General features: G+C 37.9%; 1 protein-coding gene across 1 annotated transcript in view; it reads right to left on the bottom strand.

The window, feature by feature from the left end:
• Positions 1–16,969, bottom strand: part of nek8 (NIMA-related kinase 8) — a 43,629-nt gene that overhangs the window by 15,042 nt on the left and 11,618 nt on the right. Inside the window, exons 4-12 of the mRNA XM_052035651.1 lie at positions 15,576–15,707; positions 13,558–13,766; positions 13,286–13,365; positions 11,017–11,201; positions 10,021–10,168; positions 8,547–8,623; positions 6,911–7,028; positions 2,719–2,869; positions 312–475 (exon numbers count right to left, since the gene is read on the bottom strand). Of these exons, the coding sequence (XP_051891611.1) occupies positions 312–475; positions 2,719–2,869; positions 6,911–7,028; positions 8,547–8,623; positions 10,021–10,168; positions 11,017–11,201; positions 13,286–13,365; positions 13,558–13,766; positions 15,576–15,707 (1,264 nt within the window). The remainder of the gene's footprint in view (positions 1–311; positions 476–2,718; positions 2,870–6,910; positions 7,029–8,546; positions 8,624–10,020; positions 10,169–11,016; positions 11,202–13,285; positions 13,366–13,557; positions 13,767–15,575; positions 15,708–16,969) is intronic.

The following is a 16,969-nucleotide window of genomic DNA, read 5'->3' as shown; positions in this document are numbered from 1 at the left end:
AGGTGGGAAACATTACCTGGTGAGCTAGATGGTCAGATTGTGGATTATTAGAGTTTTACTGAAAATATCCACATACAGATGTGTCCAACAATTGTGCTGTCCTCTTGAGTCAGTAATCATGACCCTTGTTTTTATTCCCTCTATTCTTTCATAGGACCACGGGCAATTGAACATATCAGCTGTTTCTTCAATCATGAATTAGAAACTCCGCCCAGACCAAGGGCCAAACATTGCCTTCTGCTCTGCAAAGTCTTAATCTATGAACTCAACAACTGAGCAGCGAAAATTGTCTTTGAAATGGGATTTCTCACCTGTGATGGCTGCAGAGTGAGCAGTCCCAACATCTGCATGCACAATATTTCCTTCATTAAGGGGATATGACTGCACAGGAGTGAAAGCATGAACCTCTTCAACTTGATTAGAGGGATGAGGATCCTCTTCTGCAGTTATTTTATCCAGACCCAGCTTATTAAATCTGGGAAGCAAAAAATAGCCATTTAGTTTAAGTTCAATTACAAAATTAAACCCAAGCAAAACAAATGCTTTAATATCTAACAATGTCACCCATTCTTGTACCTGTACTCTTGTACAGGTATAGTCCATGTAAGAGAGTTTATTCAGCTGATAGGTGCTCGCAAAGAAAGGTGACAAGTCAGGGCTGATAGTGAAGGATCCCTTTTTATCCCCCAATCCACCTGGTGTTCATGAAACCTGATTACAATGGATTTAAGTCTCCGAATCAAGCTCCTGAGGAACATACACCCGGCTGCAGCATTTTTGTTTCCTCAGTATGGACTCGACTTTCCCTTCTAAAATAAATGCCATCCACTTGCCCCAATCTACAGCTTAGACTTGAGTTGAAAAGCCAATTCTGAGTGGTCCCATGAGGTGGACAAAAGCTTTGCCACCATCTTCACTATCATATCAAAGACAAATCAGGTATCATCAGCTTCAGCACCAGTTTCCTTATTTCTCTGCCATTTCACTGATGATGGCTGTCAAACCCAAGACATGTTATCGTTTGTTCACATGCTCCAGTTCAGCCTTCCAGCAGCTGGTTGTTCCATTATGGCAACTGCTCTGCCCAGGACCACAAGAAACTGCAGAGAGTTGTGGACACAGCCCAATGCGTCATGGAAACCAGCCTCCCTACCATGGACTCTGTCTTTATCTCTTGCTGCCTTGGGGAAGCAACCAGCATAATCGAAGACCCTACCCACCCAGGTCATTCTCTCTTCTCTCCTCTCCCATCAGGTAGAAGATACCACCAGGCCTGAGGGCACATACCACCAGGCTCAAGGACAGCTTCTACCCCACTGTGATAAGACTATTGAACGGTTCCTTTATACGATGAGATGGACTCTGACCTCATGGTCTACCTTGTTGTGACCTTGCACCTTACTGTCTACCTGCACTGCACTTCCTCTGTAGGTGTGACACTTTACTCTGTAGGTGTGACACTTTACTCTGTTCTGTTACTGTTTTTACCTGTTCTAACTCAATGCACTCCATACTAACTCAAAGTAACCGCACTATGTAATGAAGTGACCTGTCTTGCATACCAATCATACAAGTTTTTCACTGTACCTCGGTACAAGTGACAATAATAAACCAATACCAATTATGTACTGGACTTCTGCCTTCAGTAGGATATACGTTCATACATGGAACAGCAGTATCCTGTCACCAACCCTGTCATTCTGGATATTCAGTGCAATCCCCAGATTTATTCATTGCTGTTAATCCCAACCTTCATGCAAGGGGCCTGGCAAAGAAAGCTATGATTGTACAGGTGATTACATCTCCATGATATTAAGTGAGAGATCATTGTAGTTCATACTCCTTGTACAATATGGATTTAAAAAAATGCAGCGAAGAAGTTTCTAAGAATTGCTGATCATGAGAAGAACCAATTTGGACCTAATTTCAGCATTGCATTTAACCCAGTAGTATTTTTCTGGCATTGAGGAAAGAAAAGCAGTCTTTGTTCCTTCTCGGCCTAATGCAAGAGATTGAATTTGATAGCTACAAAGATGCAAATCCAGAGTTTAGACAGAGAAAACTTACATTCCAATCCAAACTTTTGAGGTTTATATTTATCTTGACCAGGCCATGATCCTTGGACACACCCAAAACCCTACTCCCTCAGGTTGAAGAAGATTGGAATACTGTACTTTCGGCAGAATGGCTGCCATGAATACAATATTATTCATTTGAAGTTGCTCTATAGCATCTTAAGAAATGGTTACAACAGATAGCAAAGACCATCTGTGCAAAACCACCTAGCATACCTCTGATGAACGTCCAAATAGTACCATGATGGTTAACAATCTACCTTCAACCCTTTTTCAAAACAGATATTCAATAGGACTTTTCTTTACTCTTACATAGTTTTTAAAGAGGTGGAGCAAATCTTCTGGATGAAATTTAGTACCGGTCCTCTTACTCTCATCAGCTGAGAAGTATCAGGAATAAGGTTAGATTTTAAGATGACAAAAGCTAAAAAGACAAGAGATGTATATCTGTACTCAATAGATCGAGGATGGAGGAAAAAGTACATAGGATATTCAAATCCAAGCTCAGAATGAACAAAAAAGTTCAGAAAAGCACTGACCATAAAACATAGCACAATTGACTAAATACAGATTGAGTGACAGACATCACTCAGGAGATCATGAGATCCTTTCAATATCCAGTCAGGGAATACTTGTTCATTACCTGTTACTCCCACACGCCAAAATGTGATTCTGTGTTGTGAGAATCATTGAAGAATCAATTCCACACAGTACTTTCTGTGCTTCATGCTCTGGTGGAATGTTCACTTGCTGAGGGGAATTGTGCGACTCCTGAGTTTCCAAGCCAAGCCGACCTGTTTTAGAAATGGAAAAAATAATTACATGTAGATTTCTCACATATTATAATCATCCACTTTACAAAGCAGTACAAAAGCCTTCAGCAATCCTGTATTATGACAACAACTGTTATACAATTAGAATGGAATTGGATACCCAACCCTTTTGTATTAACTTGTCTCACACACGTCATCCTTTAAAAGGTACATTATGAAACATTAAAAAAAACAAAAAGCTACTATAAGCAAAATAATAGATGGGTGGGTGATTTGACAGATTTTTGACTATGGTTTTGAGTTTGTTGAAGACTGTGCATTCAGAAGTAGTCCAGCCATTTAACCAGCGAGGGATTTGATGCATATCTGTAACTCACCCTGACCATCTGTTTTTTGATGTAATGTATAGATTAATTTGGCCTTCTGGAACAAAAAAACCTACCTAACAGAACTGACAGCTGGCAATGAACAAAAGACCTGTGATATCTGGAATACACAATGACAAGGGAATATTTGAACATTCTGCTACATGCACATGAAGAGAAAGGAGTTTCAAGGGAGCATGAATAGTATAGGGTGAAAACAGAACTACTTATCTTGTCAATATGAAATACTGATTTATTTCTCACATTTCCATTTGGCCCATCAAGCTGCTGCTGGCTCCGAGGATTCCCATTAGTCCCATTCCCCCATTTACTTCCCTGCAAACTATTGTCTCTCATATGCCCTGATGTTGAAGTCAGTCACCCACACTAGGGGTAATTTACAGAAGCCAATTAACCTTCAACCAGCCCTTCTTTAGGATGGGGGAAGTAAACCAGAACACCTGGGGGAAACTCACAAGGTCACAGAGAAAATGTGTGAATTGCTTGCAGACGGCTCCCAATCTCAGGATCGAACTAGTGCTGCCTAGACACCACTGTGCCACCCATTAAGGGAATTAAGGAATATGGTGTTAGTGCAGGTAAGTGGCACTGAGATAAAGGATCTGCCATTAGCTTGTTCAATAGCAGAGCAGGCACAAGCAGCTGAATGATCCACCCCCACTTTTAAATGTTCTCATGAAATGCACATTCTGTGCTCTTAAATCTAAGAACATTGCTTTTTAGAGTGGGCACTTTTTGACACATTTATGGCCTTTGTTTTTAATCACTTTTTTGGATGCATGTTTAAATTACCAGGATATAGATATATAATGTTTTGTATACTTTGCTAAGATGACACAAAGTGCTTTGTAAAGAAGCATAAAAATACAAACACTAGAGAAATTTCTAAATAATCTGTTAATAGATAATTACATTACACATACTGGCTCATCACATCTATCTAATATTTGGAAGTGTTTCTGTACAATTAATATTATAGTAGAATGAATGCAATTATGCAAGCCATTATTTTAAGCATAGTACGACCTCATTAACAACAATGATATGAATAATCTGCTTTTAAGTTAGTTGAGGAAGAATTGTTGACCAACTAGCTTAGATTTTCTCGGTTCTATCACAAGACCACTTGCAATATAAAAACAAGAATGTGTCATGGAATAACGAACGATAAATTCCCAGAGTAAACCTGGATTACGGCTTCAGGTCTCAGCAAAAAGGTATCATTTATGTAGATCTCACAGCAAATGAGCAATAAAAACAAGACCTCCAATACAGCATGTCACTCCAAACCAGATTAAATTTAAAACATTTTTGGAGATAAAAGTAAAAACCATCAATGCATGTCTTTAATTTGTAAAATAAGACCAAAATATTAATATTACCACAACTCAGACTGCATTCACTTTTATGTTAGATTTACTTATCAATGTTTGGCAACCTACACTGCCTGTGTTTTAGTCAAGTATCAACCATATCAATGTGACTCAGGGAGTGATTAAGTTACTGGAATACTATCCACAGGTCTGGACAACTGAGCTGGAGGCAGGAGTATGAATCCCACCACCTGGGAATTTAAATTCAAGTAATTAAATTGTAATTCAATAATGACGACCTTGACAACTCTATTTGCAACCAGTTTCTCCTTTCAAGGATATTATGCTAGAACTCTGTAGGCATTAGTTGCCTTTGTATACATATCATCCAAATGGCCATTTTGGTACGAGAATCTGGATGAATATATCTGCTTTTGGGGAGTGTCACTATTCTTCACCCAATAATCACATACACACACTTTTCACTCAGAAGCACTAGCTTGCAAGCAACAGTGGGAGCCCGACATTTTTTTGCCCTGAATTCAAAAGGTAGTGCCTCAAAAGCAGTCCCAACAGGGAGTGAGGCAGAGACCCTCCTGTTACATCGGTACAGTGACACAACAAGTAATGCTTTTTACCAACTGAGGTATCAGAGTGGTCCTGCAAAGATGCAAATGAAAATGTTAAAAATATAATTCATGTTTTCAGCAATATGAAATGGTACTGGGAGTTTGCTGACACCTTTAATCTGAAAAAATGGCAAGTAAATATAACAGAAAAGTATTCCTCCCTCCAGACTTCTATGTTTTTTTATATATAAATGCTTCCAATAAAGGAAGGGTCAGTAACCAGAGGACAAATTTAACTGACAGAAAACTAGAGAAGAGATTTTTGTTTTGTTTTGTTTTGTTTTTACAGACAAGTTTTTAATATCCAGAAAGCACTGCCTAATGGTGATAAATTTAGATACAATAATGACTTGCAAAAGGAAAGTGCAGTGCATGTATGTGAAGTAAACATCTGGAAGACTAAGGGGAAAGAGAAAGGAGTGGAACTAATTGGATAGCTCTTTCAAATAGCTGACATAAGCATCATTGCCCAAAAGGCTGTCTCCAATACTTTGAAGTTCTATGATTCCATTTGTAATCTGATTAATTTTTCAGGTAGACTCCAGTTTAAGTGCAAGCTGAAGCAATGCACTGTAACATCAAATAATGGATTTCTATTTTACGATTTGACCTACAATGAGAAATGGAGAAAACTGCAAAATTCATTAAAGACATATGCTTCAGGAGGTTCCTTGAATGTCTCTGTCCTGGGACAAAATCTTTGTTCATTAATAAACAGAGCTGCAATGGCTACTTATAAAAACACATTATCTTAAGTTGCATCAATGCTATTTACTTCATGTGACTAAGATATTGACCACCAAATAAATCTGGAGCCTTATTCATTGCTGCTGCAATCACAACAGGGCACTGTAACCTGCTGATAGCAGAGTGTACAAGTACAGATAAATCTGTCCTTAATGACAGATGGAAAGACGGCAACAGGGATGATAAACATTGCTCTTGGCACCCAGCTGATACCTTCATTAGCACAGCAAATGCAAGTCTGACAGAATGCTTTTGCCTGCCATTTACTATTCCAGACCTTTGCACTGCTGCATGTTCAGCTTGGCTCATAGGGCTTGAGCAATCATGCTCTGGCTCCCTGTGTTCACTCTGCTGAAACTTGTTTGCTTAATCTGGAAGCAGAAATATTCACTCAGGAAAAACTGTCTCTCAATAGTGCCAGTGGGATCAAGGGAGAGTATTAGCTGTGTAAATAGAGGAAGGCTGTGTAGGAATACTTCTCTCTATCAATCCAGATTAAACAAGCACCAGCACTGAAGTTCCTATCCACTAGAAAACTTGTGTGACCTTGAATTTTAATAGTGCATTTGCCTTTACAATCTTATGCTAACAGGCTTCACATTTCCCATTGCTATTCCAGAAAAAATCCCATCAAGAAGAACTTGCATCTCTGCAGTTCTCCTCAGCAGAGAAAGATGTTGGAAACAGTGGTCACCAAGCAAGAGCAAACAACATGAAACAGGAAATGTTAAGGTATAATCAAGTTGAGACCAGGCTAGGTCTGCAACCATTAACTGACAATACTGCCTGCATTTGTTAAGGTTAAGAACTGGGCATCTGGAATGGCTTCATGCAGAGGAGTAACTTAGCGAGGGGAACTAGTGTTTTTAGATTACTGACGAAATGCATTCCATTTAATACAATTGTTTTTAGAAAACCTGAAGGAAAGGGCAAGCTGTTCACCATTTTAAACAGAAACTCTGTATTTCAAACAAAAGGATTTCTCACCATTGTCTCCTCGCCCCCATGAAAACACTTCTCGGTCATTGGTTGCTGCCAAAACATGCGATGCACCACATGAAACCTGGGCAATCTCAAAGCCAAGCAGTGCCTCAACGATTTTTGGCTGTGGGATGGAGGTTGAGAGATACGTGGAAATATAGTGGTTACATACATTGGCTGCAAAATGTGATTTCATTGACATTAATACAAAGTTCAGTTGTGGTTCCATACCCCTTCCTGGGAAAAATACTTTTTGGAAGGCTTAGTTAGAGGGCACTGCTTTAGGTATGGTGCCAGAAAAAGTATTTTCTTTTAAACAAAATTATAATTCCATTCATTTCTAATTTTCACTTCCTACCCCATCGTCTATGGAGGATGATTAAATGCTTGTGACCTTCTAATACCTCATTCAGGTGCAAACATTTTACATACAAACATAAGAATTAGGAGCAGGAGTAGGCCACTCAGCCCCTCGAGCCTGCTTCACAGTTTAATAAGGTCACGGCTGATGTGATTGTAACCTCAGCTCTGCAATCCAGTCTACCCACGGTAACAGTTCGCCCTCCTTGCTTATCAAGAAACAGTCTACCACTGCCTTAAAAATATTCAGACTCTGCTTCCAATGTCCTTTGAGGAGGAGAGTTCCAAAGATTTAGGACTCTGAAATAAATAATATCAGCTCATCGCTGCCTTAAATGGACAACCCTTTACTCTAGTTTTGAATTTTCCCACAAGTAACATCCTCACTACATCCATCCTGTCAAGACCCCTCAGGATCTTGTATATTTCAATTAAACCCCCTCTTACTTTTCTAAAGTCTGGTGGGTACAAGCTTAGTCTATCCATTCTTTCCTCAAAAGACAACCCCTCTATTCCAAGTACTAGTCTAGTGAACATCTTCTGAACTACTTACAATGCATTTACACCCTTCCTTTTATAAGGTGGCCAATAATATACACAGATGTGGTCAGATCAATACACTTTATAACTAAAGCATAACTTCCCAACTTTTGATTTCAATTTCCCCAGCAATAAACATGAACATACCGTTGGCTTTCCTAATTACTTACTGTACCTGCACCCTAACCTTTTGCAAATGATGCATGAGGATACCCAGATCTCTCTGTATCTCGGAGCTCTGCAATCACTCGACATTTGGCTGATATGCTTGTTTACTATCTTTCCTGTCCGAATGGACAGCTTTACAATTTCCCACCCATTTGCCAAATCTTTGCCTACTCAACCCATCTAAGTCCTTTTGTAGCCTTCTTATGTCCTCTTCACAACTTACTTACCTACCTATTTTTGTGTCATAACAACAGCAACCAGTTATATTTACACAGCATCTTCAGTGGCATTTCACAGGAACCAAGCAAAAAAACATTTGGATAGGTGGCAAAACATTGGTCAAAGAGGCAGGCTTAAGGAAAGAATTCTGGAGCTTGGGGTTCAGTCAGTTGAAGGTATGCCTGTAGCTGGTGCTGCGATGACAAATGTTGGTAGTGGGAACATTATTGTTTAGTTCAAAATGCCAGAGAACAACCGGACTGCGAAATCCTAAATATTCAGAAGGAATGGGAAAAATACTAGACAAAAAACAAAAGTCTTAATAAAATGAGGCTTGGAAGAAAATTGCGCTTACCTGTGTGACATCATTATAAGTACCGTGACCCAGACAGCCATTGCTACCGTTTCCAAAGGACATTATTATCCCTCTGTCTAAAATAGTTTAAAAGGAAAATGTTGATTGAAAAGTGTGTCAGAAATGTTCTGAGCAGTTAGGCCCTCTTCAGCATATTTCATTGCAGCCTTTAGTTCAAAGCAGTAATTTGCTCTCTCTGCTTGACATAATTCTATACCTTTTATCTGATCATATGTTTGCTCCATGCTGAACATTTGGTTAGTACACAGGAATAATAATTTCAAAAGGGAAAGAAAAGTCCCAACTCAAAATGTTAAATTATATGTTCATATTTAATTGGTACAGCACCAAGCTATTATCCAGAGCACAGGGGAAATGGTCCAAAATATATCACCACAAAGCTCTTCCATTGGTTTGTTCATTTTTTTGGGGTGTCAGGCTGCAATTTCAGGTGAGCAAACGACAAGACTAAGATTTCATAGGACATAGGACATTAAATGAAATCTCTTCAAATAGATCTTAAAGTTTCATGGTCCCACATTGGGAAAGATATACCTAACTTTTCAGTGACCCATATGCGCCTTTTCCCCCAGCTTACAGCTAGTTGGACTTCACTCAACATTCCAAACCCCAAAAAGTAAAAGGGTTTGACAAATATAAACAAAAAGCACTGCAAATAATGCTTTCGGCAAAACATTTCATTGTTCAATTTCATTCACTAAGATCATAAAAGAACTTGATTAATGTAAATGAGAATGGCCATTCAGTCCATTTTAGGTCATCAACTTTGGAAAATGAAATTGGTTATTGATCATTGGATTGGAACAATGAGAAGTTGGTTATACCACACCCTTTTTATCCCCCATTAACATTGAAATCAGCTATAGCATTCCCAAATACAAATCTGTGGTGTCGCTGACAATCAACTTCACATCCACCACTCAAAGTTCCTCTCCACATCACAGCATGCAACTGATCCCAAAAATGTATAGGCACATTATTAGATCAGATTGTACAAGTCACTTTGGCCTATTGCCACATCCTGAAATGATGTCCTAGCCAAGGATAAAAAGAAACTCAAACACAGACCTAGGTACAAAAAGCAGCTACAGTTGTGTCATTATGAGCTCTAGAGAGTTTAATATTGATTAAATAGACCGAATTTTCTCCAGTTTAGCGTTCAATATTTTCACAGTTTCAAAACAGATTCTAGTCAAGTGAAACTTGTACAAATTGCTAAGTGATTTCTGCATTAACGAGTTGTGGATGCACCTTGCTGAATCAGTTTATCATCAAGATTAACAAGTGGGCCTTATCACTTTTAATATGTTTTAGCAAACAAAAAAAATCTGTCCATTAAAAGAAGTGAAAGGAACAAATTAGAATAACTTTTGCAACTACAAATGTGTCGAGTCCAGATAATTACAAATCATGCATTGTGCCCAAACTTTCTGAGGCACCTAAATCACCCTACCTGTAAGGCACACTGTAAAGAGGTCTCCACAAGAAACATGCTTGATTGCCACTCCAGACTGACCTTCCAGAAACCTAGAGATAAATTGTGGCTGGACCTGTTCTATGCAACCAGGGAGGGATGCATCTCCAGCACCTCCGGGAAAAGCCTGAAAATGAGAGAGATTAAAAAAAAAGCAACTGTCAGGCATTTTAATCTTTCATCTGGAAGGCATTACTGCTGAAAAGATTAAACGCCTTCAGTACGATAGGAGTATCAGCCCAAATTATACTTTCTGGAAGTGGTTTGAACCCACTAAATTGCAAAGTTAATACCAGATATTAACTGTAATTTACCTTTATCATCTGCCCCAACATCAGGGTTAATGGCAGGACTTAACCACTTGTCCCCATAGAAGTCCCAGTTTCCAACAAGGACGTTGGACTAAGTCAGTGGAGACACCTTCCAGCTGGTCACCTATGCTAACGGTCCCAGTGGACTTCCACAGATTTCCCAAGCCTATGACAGTATATGCATAGCAGTCCTTATTCAAGCAAATGGGAGACAACAATTCTAGGTAGAAAATGTCTTAATATTTAAGTTGATTTTAATTGACTTGTGTGTGTTGGTGTGCTTTTCAACTTCAAAGTGCAAAAAAATAATTTTGTTTCATGCTTTGAAACAATTTTTTTATTTTAAATTTGTTACAAATATTTGCTATCACTTGGGAATGTTCAAAGACTTTCAAAATCATTCAATGGCTCAATCACACTGACAGTTTGACAGCCCATGAATCTGGGCACTCAAGCCTCATCAGCTGTCAAAGAAGCTGCCTGAACTGAGATGGCCTCTATGCTCTGGGGCATGCCAAAGTAGTGGGAAATGGGCTTGCAGCAGAAGGCTACTTTGGAGGGCACACTGGAACAAGCAATTTGGCATAAAGGAAGACAGCCAGCTATTTTGGGACAATGAAATAGCTATATCTTTTAGGATCTCTTAAGATTTTCTAAAGCTTACCTCCCACATGATAAGTCGCCCCGATCTGGTCACCCCTGCCTTTTGAGTTCTCCCAGCAGAGACCTGTACTACTTCAGTATTGAGCATTGGGAGCCGGAGAGGAGAGGCAATTCCACTTCCCCAAGTGTAGACAATGGAAAGGGGAGGAGGTATTTCTGTCTTACTAGAGTTTGCCAGCAGCCCACCTATCGTCACAGATATACAAGGACAATTATAATTCTAACTTAACATTGTACTTAAAATATCTCATCTTATCAGGGAACATTTTACATAAAGGTTCACAAAACAGTTATCCAATTAATAGGTATAGATAACAATAAAACATGAGGGAAACTTGTTGACCAATCTTTGAGAAATGGACATTTTCAGCAGTAAAAATTTTGCTTTTTCAGAGAGAGCGTCACCAAATATACTATGTAACGTGGTACTGTAAACAACTTCACAACGTAATCACGGATGGTGAAACCCTTACTTGAATTCATCCACTCAGAACGATACTATAGTCACCTAACTACTCTATGTAATTGTTTCTTAAATAATTCCAATGTTTTCACTTCCCAATTACATCTGGCAGGAATTCCAAGTGTTGCCCACTGTTTGTCTGAAGAATAAATTCCTGATATTAGTCCCCATCCTACCTTATTGTACTCTCATGTTTAATTTTAAGTAATATTCCATTCTGTTGACTGAGATAACTCCACAACGTCACCTCACCGATGGCCACTTATAGAGTTACAGAGTCATTTCCCAGACTAAAATGTCTGTTTCTTTTAACCTTTCTTCAAATTCAGGCTCTGGAGCTTTAATGACCACCTTTTAAAGTCAGTACTCAAGTACTGTACAGTTTAACCATGACTTTCTCTTATTTGTATTCTACTGCCCCAGTTAAAGAGTTCAACATTTATTCCATTTTAGGAAAACAGATAAATTGGCAGATAAATTTTCATGCATCAAAATATGGAATGATATATTTTAGGATTAAGAATAATGGACTGAATGGTACAGTCTTTTAGAATACAGGAACAGATAGATTTTTCCATGTTCACTTTGAACAAAGCTTCATTCCCTTTAAGGATAAAAATCACTTTTAAGCCTGGGGATATGTCCAAACTTCTTTATGGCTGCAGCCAATATTGCGCCCCCCCCATGTGACCACATACAGGTGGTATACAATTGTAGAATTAAAATAAGGCTATTTAAATATATAATCAGAACGACCCTTCATCAGAATTTTGCTTCAATAAATATTGACCCTATTATTTGCTGTCAGAATGGAGACAATTGGGTAATTACCATGTCAATCACTGATAATCTAGGTACATTTTACATAATTATGTGAATAATTTGCATAACATAAGTCTCTGCAATTGCTACACTTTTGCTTAAGAAATAATCCTTTTATGGGAAGACTACAGGAGTTTCAGTTATAAATTCAGTTTGGTGAAGCCGGACTAAACACGTTTTTTATATACAAGACTCTTGTTTTCTAAGTTAATAGACAGTGTGCTTTTTTCTGTGACACTGCAACATGTCTTTTTCTGGTCCATACTCAGTAGCTGACATCATGGTCTTAGTATTGTGTTAGAATGAAATTCCAGAATTTCTGACACCCAAGTCTTCTAGTTCTCTCAACGCCAATCCTCAACAATGCAAAGGGAGAAAGAGCAGCAGTAATATGTTCATTGATTACAACCTTCCTTATTAGTAAACCTATCATTACTGCCAACCATATGTGTAATTTGCAGTGCCAGGTATCAGTTGATTTTCACCCAAGAATAAATGGCAAACTGCCACTACCCAACTCAGTAAGAAGTCCTCTGCAAATGTAAGAAGTTAGACATAAGTATATGCAAAACTGAGGACAGTGGGTTGTGTAGAACAAGAAAAAGAGCTGGAAGCACCGGATAACCTGAGATTGCATTCAAATCCATGGTAAATTATGGAAGTAAATTCAATAAATCTGATAAATTTATTAGCTAGAACCCATGGAAACTTTTAGGTCATCATAGGAACCCAAGTTGTTCACTAATGGCCCTTAACTGCTGTGGTTCTGGCTCAAATTTCTCAGGTGGTTTAGCAAGCTATTCAGTTGAAAATGTTTCACTATTAGCAGCCCACCACCTCAACGGCGAGTAAGGATGACCAATAAATCCCCACAACCCAAGAAGAAATAAAAGGTCTAGTTAAATAAATTGCCTTGATACAAGTGTATTTACCCATCACTAACTTCAAGTAGAAGTCTCATCACCAGCTCTAGGTTTCTCCTTACCTCTTGACCTAGCACTGTTAACCCTTCCACCTGTCCGCCTGCCAGAAGCAGGTGCTACTGCCGATAATGGCTTTTCAATTCTGTAAAAGCAAATTGGAGCCTGTGTTAATTTCCATGTAAACATTTAGTCCTCCTGAGAAACAAAATCACATTTTAAGTTTACATTTTCAAAATTCAATTAAAACTATTTAAAATTTTAATTTGGAAAGTGCTGTCAAATGAAATAATAAATATATGCATGTTCAGGATGTCAATTAGTCCATGCCGCTTACCTCCTCATTTTGACACTGCCAATATCAGTGTAAAGATTCAGAAGAGCCCGGATGCAAATTGACTGAGCCATTATCTCATTGAGCTGAGGTCGTTTAGAAGGGTCAAGGCTCAACATGCTTAAAATCAACTGGCGCAGCTCAGGGCTGTACTGGTCAGATATGGGTGCAAATGTACCACTCATAATCTTCAGCACAAGGGCTGGAAGGTTCTAAAAAGACAATCAAAATTTACTAACCGGAAAGGGTATTTGGATTGGTCCACTTTGCAGAAGCTCTTTAAGTTAATGATACTTTCAGTACAGAATGAAGTACCAGCTAACTGTTAGATTCAAGCAATCACAACTGCTCTTGTTAAGTAATATGATGAAGATGGCAAAGTGGCAGTCTGTGGTTCTTGTCTTTTCAGCTTATCACTTTCCCATGAAGAAATACCTTGGAATTAAAAATTACATTTCACAGATACTTCATCATAGTGATAAGTTAAAAGACCTTTACATGGAAAAAAATCCTTAGAATAAAAATTACATTTCACCAGTACTTCATCACAGCAATGTTAAAAGACCTTTTATCTGATTTTTCCAGGGATACAACTATTCTCCATTTTCTTCTGTTAAAATACTAGTCTTATAAATACAATGTCATAACCAACAGTAATATGAATTCAACACAAACACAGTAACCAACATGCTCTCAGCCATTTTCTGGTCAACCTCATCGTGCAGATGTCTTTCACACCTCAATTGGCATTAACAAGACATTTATTAATCAGTCTTATAGCATAAAAATTCTTTTCAGAATCACCGCTCAAACGTTTTAATACAAAATCTTTATCACTTGCCAGGCCTTTTCAATGTTCTTGACACGTTAAAAGCATTCTATTAAAGCTTTCTCAAAAAAATTCCTAAACCAGCACTAGCTCTAACACAGCAGGTGTTATACACCTTATGCTTCACCTTCTTCACAACAACAATGCATTTTCAAAAATAGAGGAACCTTCATCTACTATTATCCTGATACCTGACAACCCAATCAGTTGCCAACGATTTCACAGGGTACCTTGCATGAGAATCAACTCATCACACAGCTCTTCTGTTATTTCGACTGTAACTTAAGTAAATACAGTTTCTTTTTACTCCAGTGGCTAGAATAATACAAGATCAAATTTCAACTGTCTGCCAATTTATATTTTCCACCAAGACACTCTCCTCTATCATGCCTATCAATAGTGGTGTCCCTCTAAAGAGTTACTGCGAATTTAATTACTTCTGCCATTGTTTAGCAAAAAGCACACATTTATATCCAGCATCTTAGAATGGCTGGATTTACTACACTGATTCTTTAGGGAATGTGACTAGAATCTCAGTTAAATATTGATAATCAACTTGTAATTCAAAGCTGGTAAACATTGTGATGTTTCCAGCCTCCACATCTTGATTTAAAATCATCCTAACACTAATTATTCATCTTTTCTTTTGCAAGTCAGAAGATAATAAAAATATATATCATATTAAAAGAACAGTCAGGACAAGAGCATTTAATCCCTCCTCTGACTAATCGCTAATACAAGGAATATAATAATTTCCTTTCAAATAAAGAGGGTACTGCAGTTCAATATTTCAGATTCTACTTAAAAAAAATCAGTTGTTTCGTCTAACTCTTTACCAGAATTTATTTCTGTATTATGCTATTTTCTGCTTAATTCATTTGTACTTCTACAACAGCTAAAACACTTGATAAGGACATCACATTAAAATATTCATTTTATTCAATCGATCATGACTACTGTGCACTAAATTAGACATTTTAGTCAATGATAAGCTAGGAATTATGTGCCAAAGAAAATTCATCATCCCAGATCTTCACCATCCCCCACCAGCATGATAATGAACACAATCTGTTCTCATCCCAAGCATGGAACACTCATTAGTAGAGGGATTGTACAGTGTAATTAAATGTGTAATTGTACAGTAGAATATTTATAGTAATTTTGCTGGTTATTAAGTGCTTTGGTTTCTTACAGCAGCTTCAAAAGCTCTTTTCAGACTGGCCAGTTCATATAAAACGCAGCCCAGTGCCCAGATATCACTCTTTTGATTGTATGGCTTTCCTTCACACAGCTCTGGAGAGATGTAGCATGGTGTTCCCACCACCTATAAAAGCAACAAAACTGGTTCATTCAAGTTAAACAGAAATGTAGATTAGAACAAAACAACAGAAATTTTACTTAATCTAGGGACACCACATCAGCTAAAAGCAATAGACTGGTTACAAAGCAGTTACAACTGCATATTGAACAATTCAGCTTGATGATATAGTTAACATAAGATCCACCGGTCTGACTCTATTTTGATAGTGTATTATTCATACCTTAATTTAAAATGTGCCAATTTAATACCCCCAACTATGATATCCTTTTGTGAAACAATTCTACTCAAAAATTGTGAAGATGTTTATTCAAATACACATACTGGGAAACACTGGAAAGCTGTTTCAGAATCTTTTAATTCTGATTCCAAGAACTGGCTGCCAGCCCAAATGATGTTGAATCTGCTTCCGTGGCAGAGTCACATACCTGGATAAAACTGCATCCAGAGCTGCCACTACACATCAGGAAGCAGAATTTGACAACATCAATACTAGGAGCATGCAAATTCAATACCAAACAGCCAACACCTCAATTAAAGTGATATGAAAGCTTAAAATGGATAATATTTTTCTCAATTACCAACACAGCTCTTCTCATACTTTAAAAAAAATGTGTTAGGTTCAAAAAGGTCCCTATCTCACCAGCTATTCCTTCTATATTGCCAATGGTCACAGCGATTGAATGAAACTTCTTGAGCAGGACAAAAAATAATTATTTTACTTGACCTTCCAAAATGCTGCTCAATTGAGAATAAAGTGGTTTCAAATGAGTTACGTTACTTACTTAGACATTTACAACACAAGATATTTGCCCAGATTGAAGTAGTCCAGAGACTGAGAGTCAAATGTTGGAAGACAATGTCAAGGACGCTGCACTTAAGACAGTTTACAAATCTAAGTGGGTTCAATGTTTAAAGCTTGTCCAACAAAACACCAGACCTAGAAAAGGATCTCTATAGATCCAAACAATGATTGGAAAGCTTCTGTATAGGAACTCAATTATCAGCAGTGGCTGCCCAACAACAATTCAAACACAAAGAAAAGCACCTCAGTGAAGCTTAAGCCAAACAAGAGCATACTGTATATCTAAAATAGTTACACAGTAGTATAGTGGCTTGAAAAGAATTCTTTACAAAGACAGACTAGAATATAGAATTCTCAGTCATACGATACCTTTACTGAGGACTTGATCTCAACAATGAGATCGTTACTTGGAAACCAGCATCTTTAAAAAATATATTAAGTAAGCTTGGGTCCAGAATTCCAT

This window comes from Pristis pectinata, chromosome 21 (assembly GCF_009764475.1).
Source record: "Pristis pectinata isolate sPriPec2 chromosome 21, sPriPec2.1.pri, whole genome shotgun sequence".
Taxonomy (NCBI): Eukaryota; Metazoa; Chordata; class Chondrichthyes; order Rhinopristiformes; family Pristidae; genus Pristis; species Pristis pectinata.
This window is presented reverse-complemented; position numbering and strand designations above follow the sequence as displayed.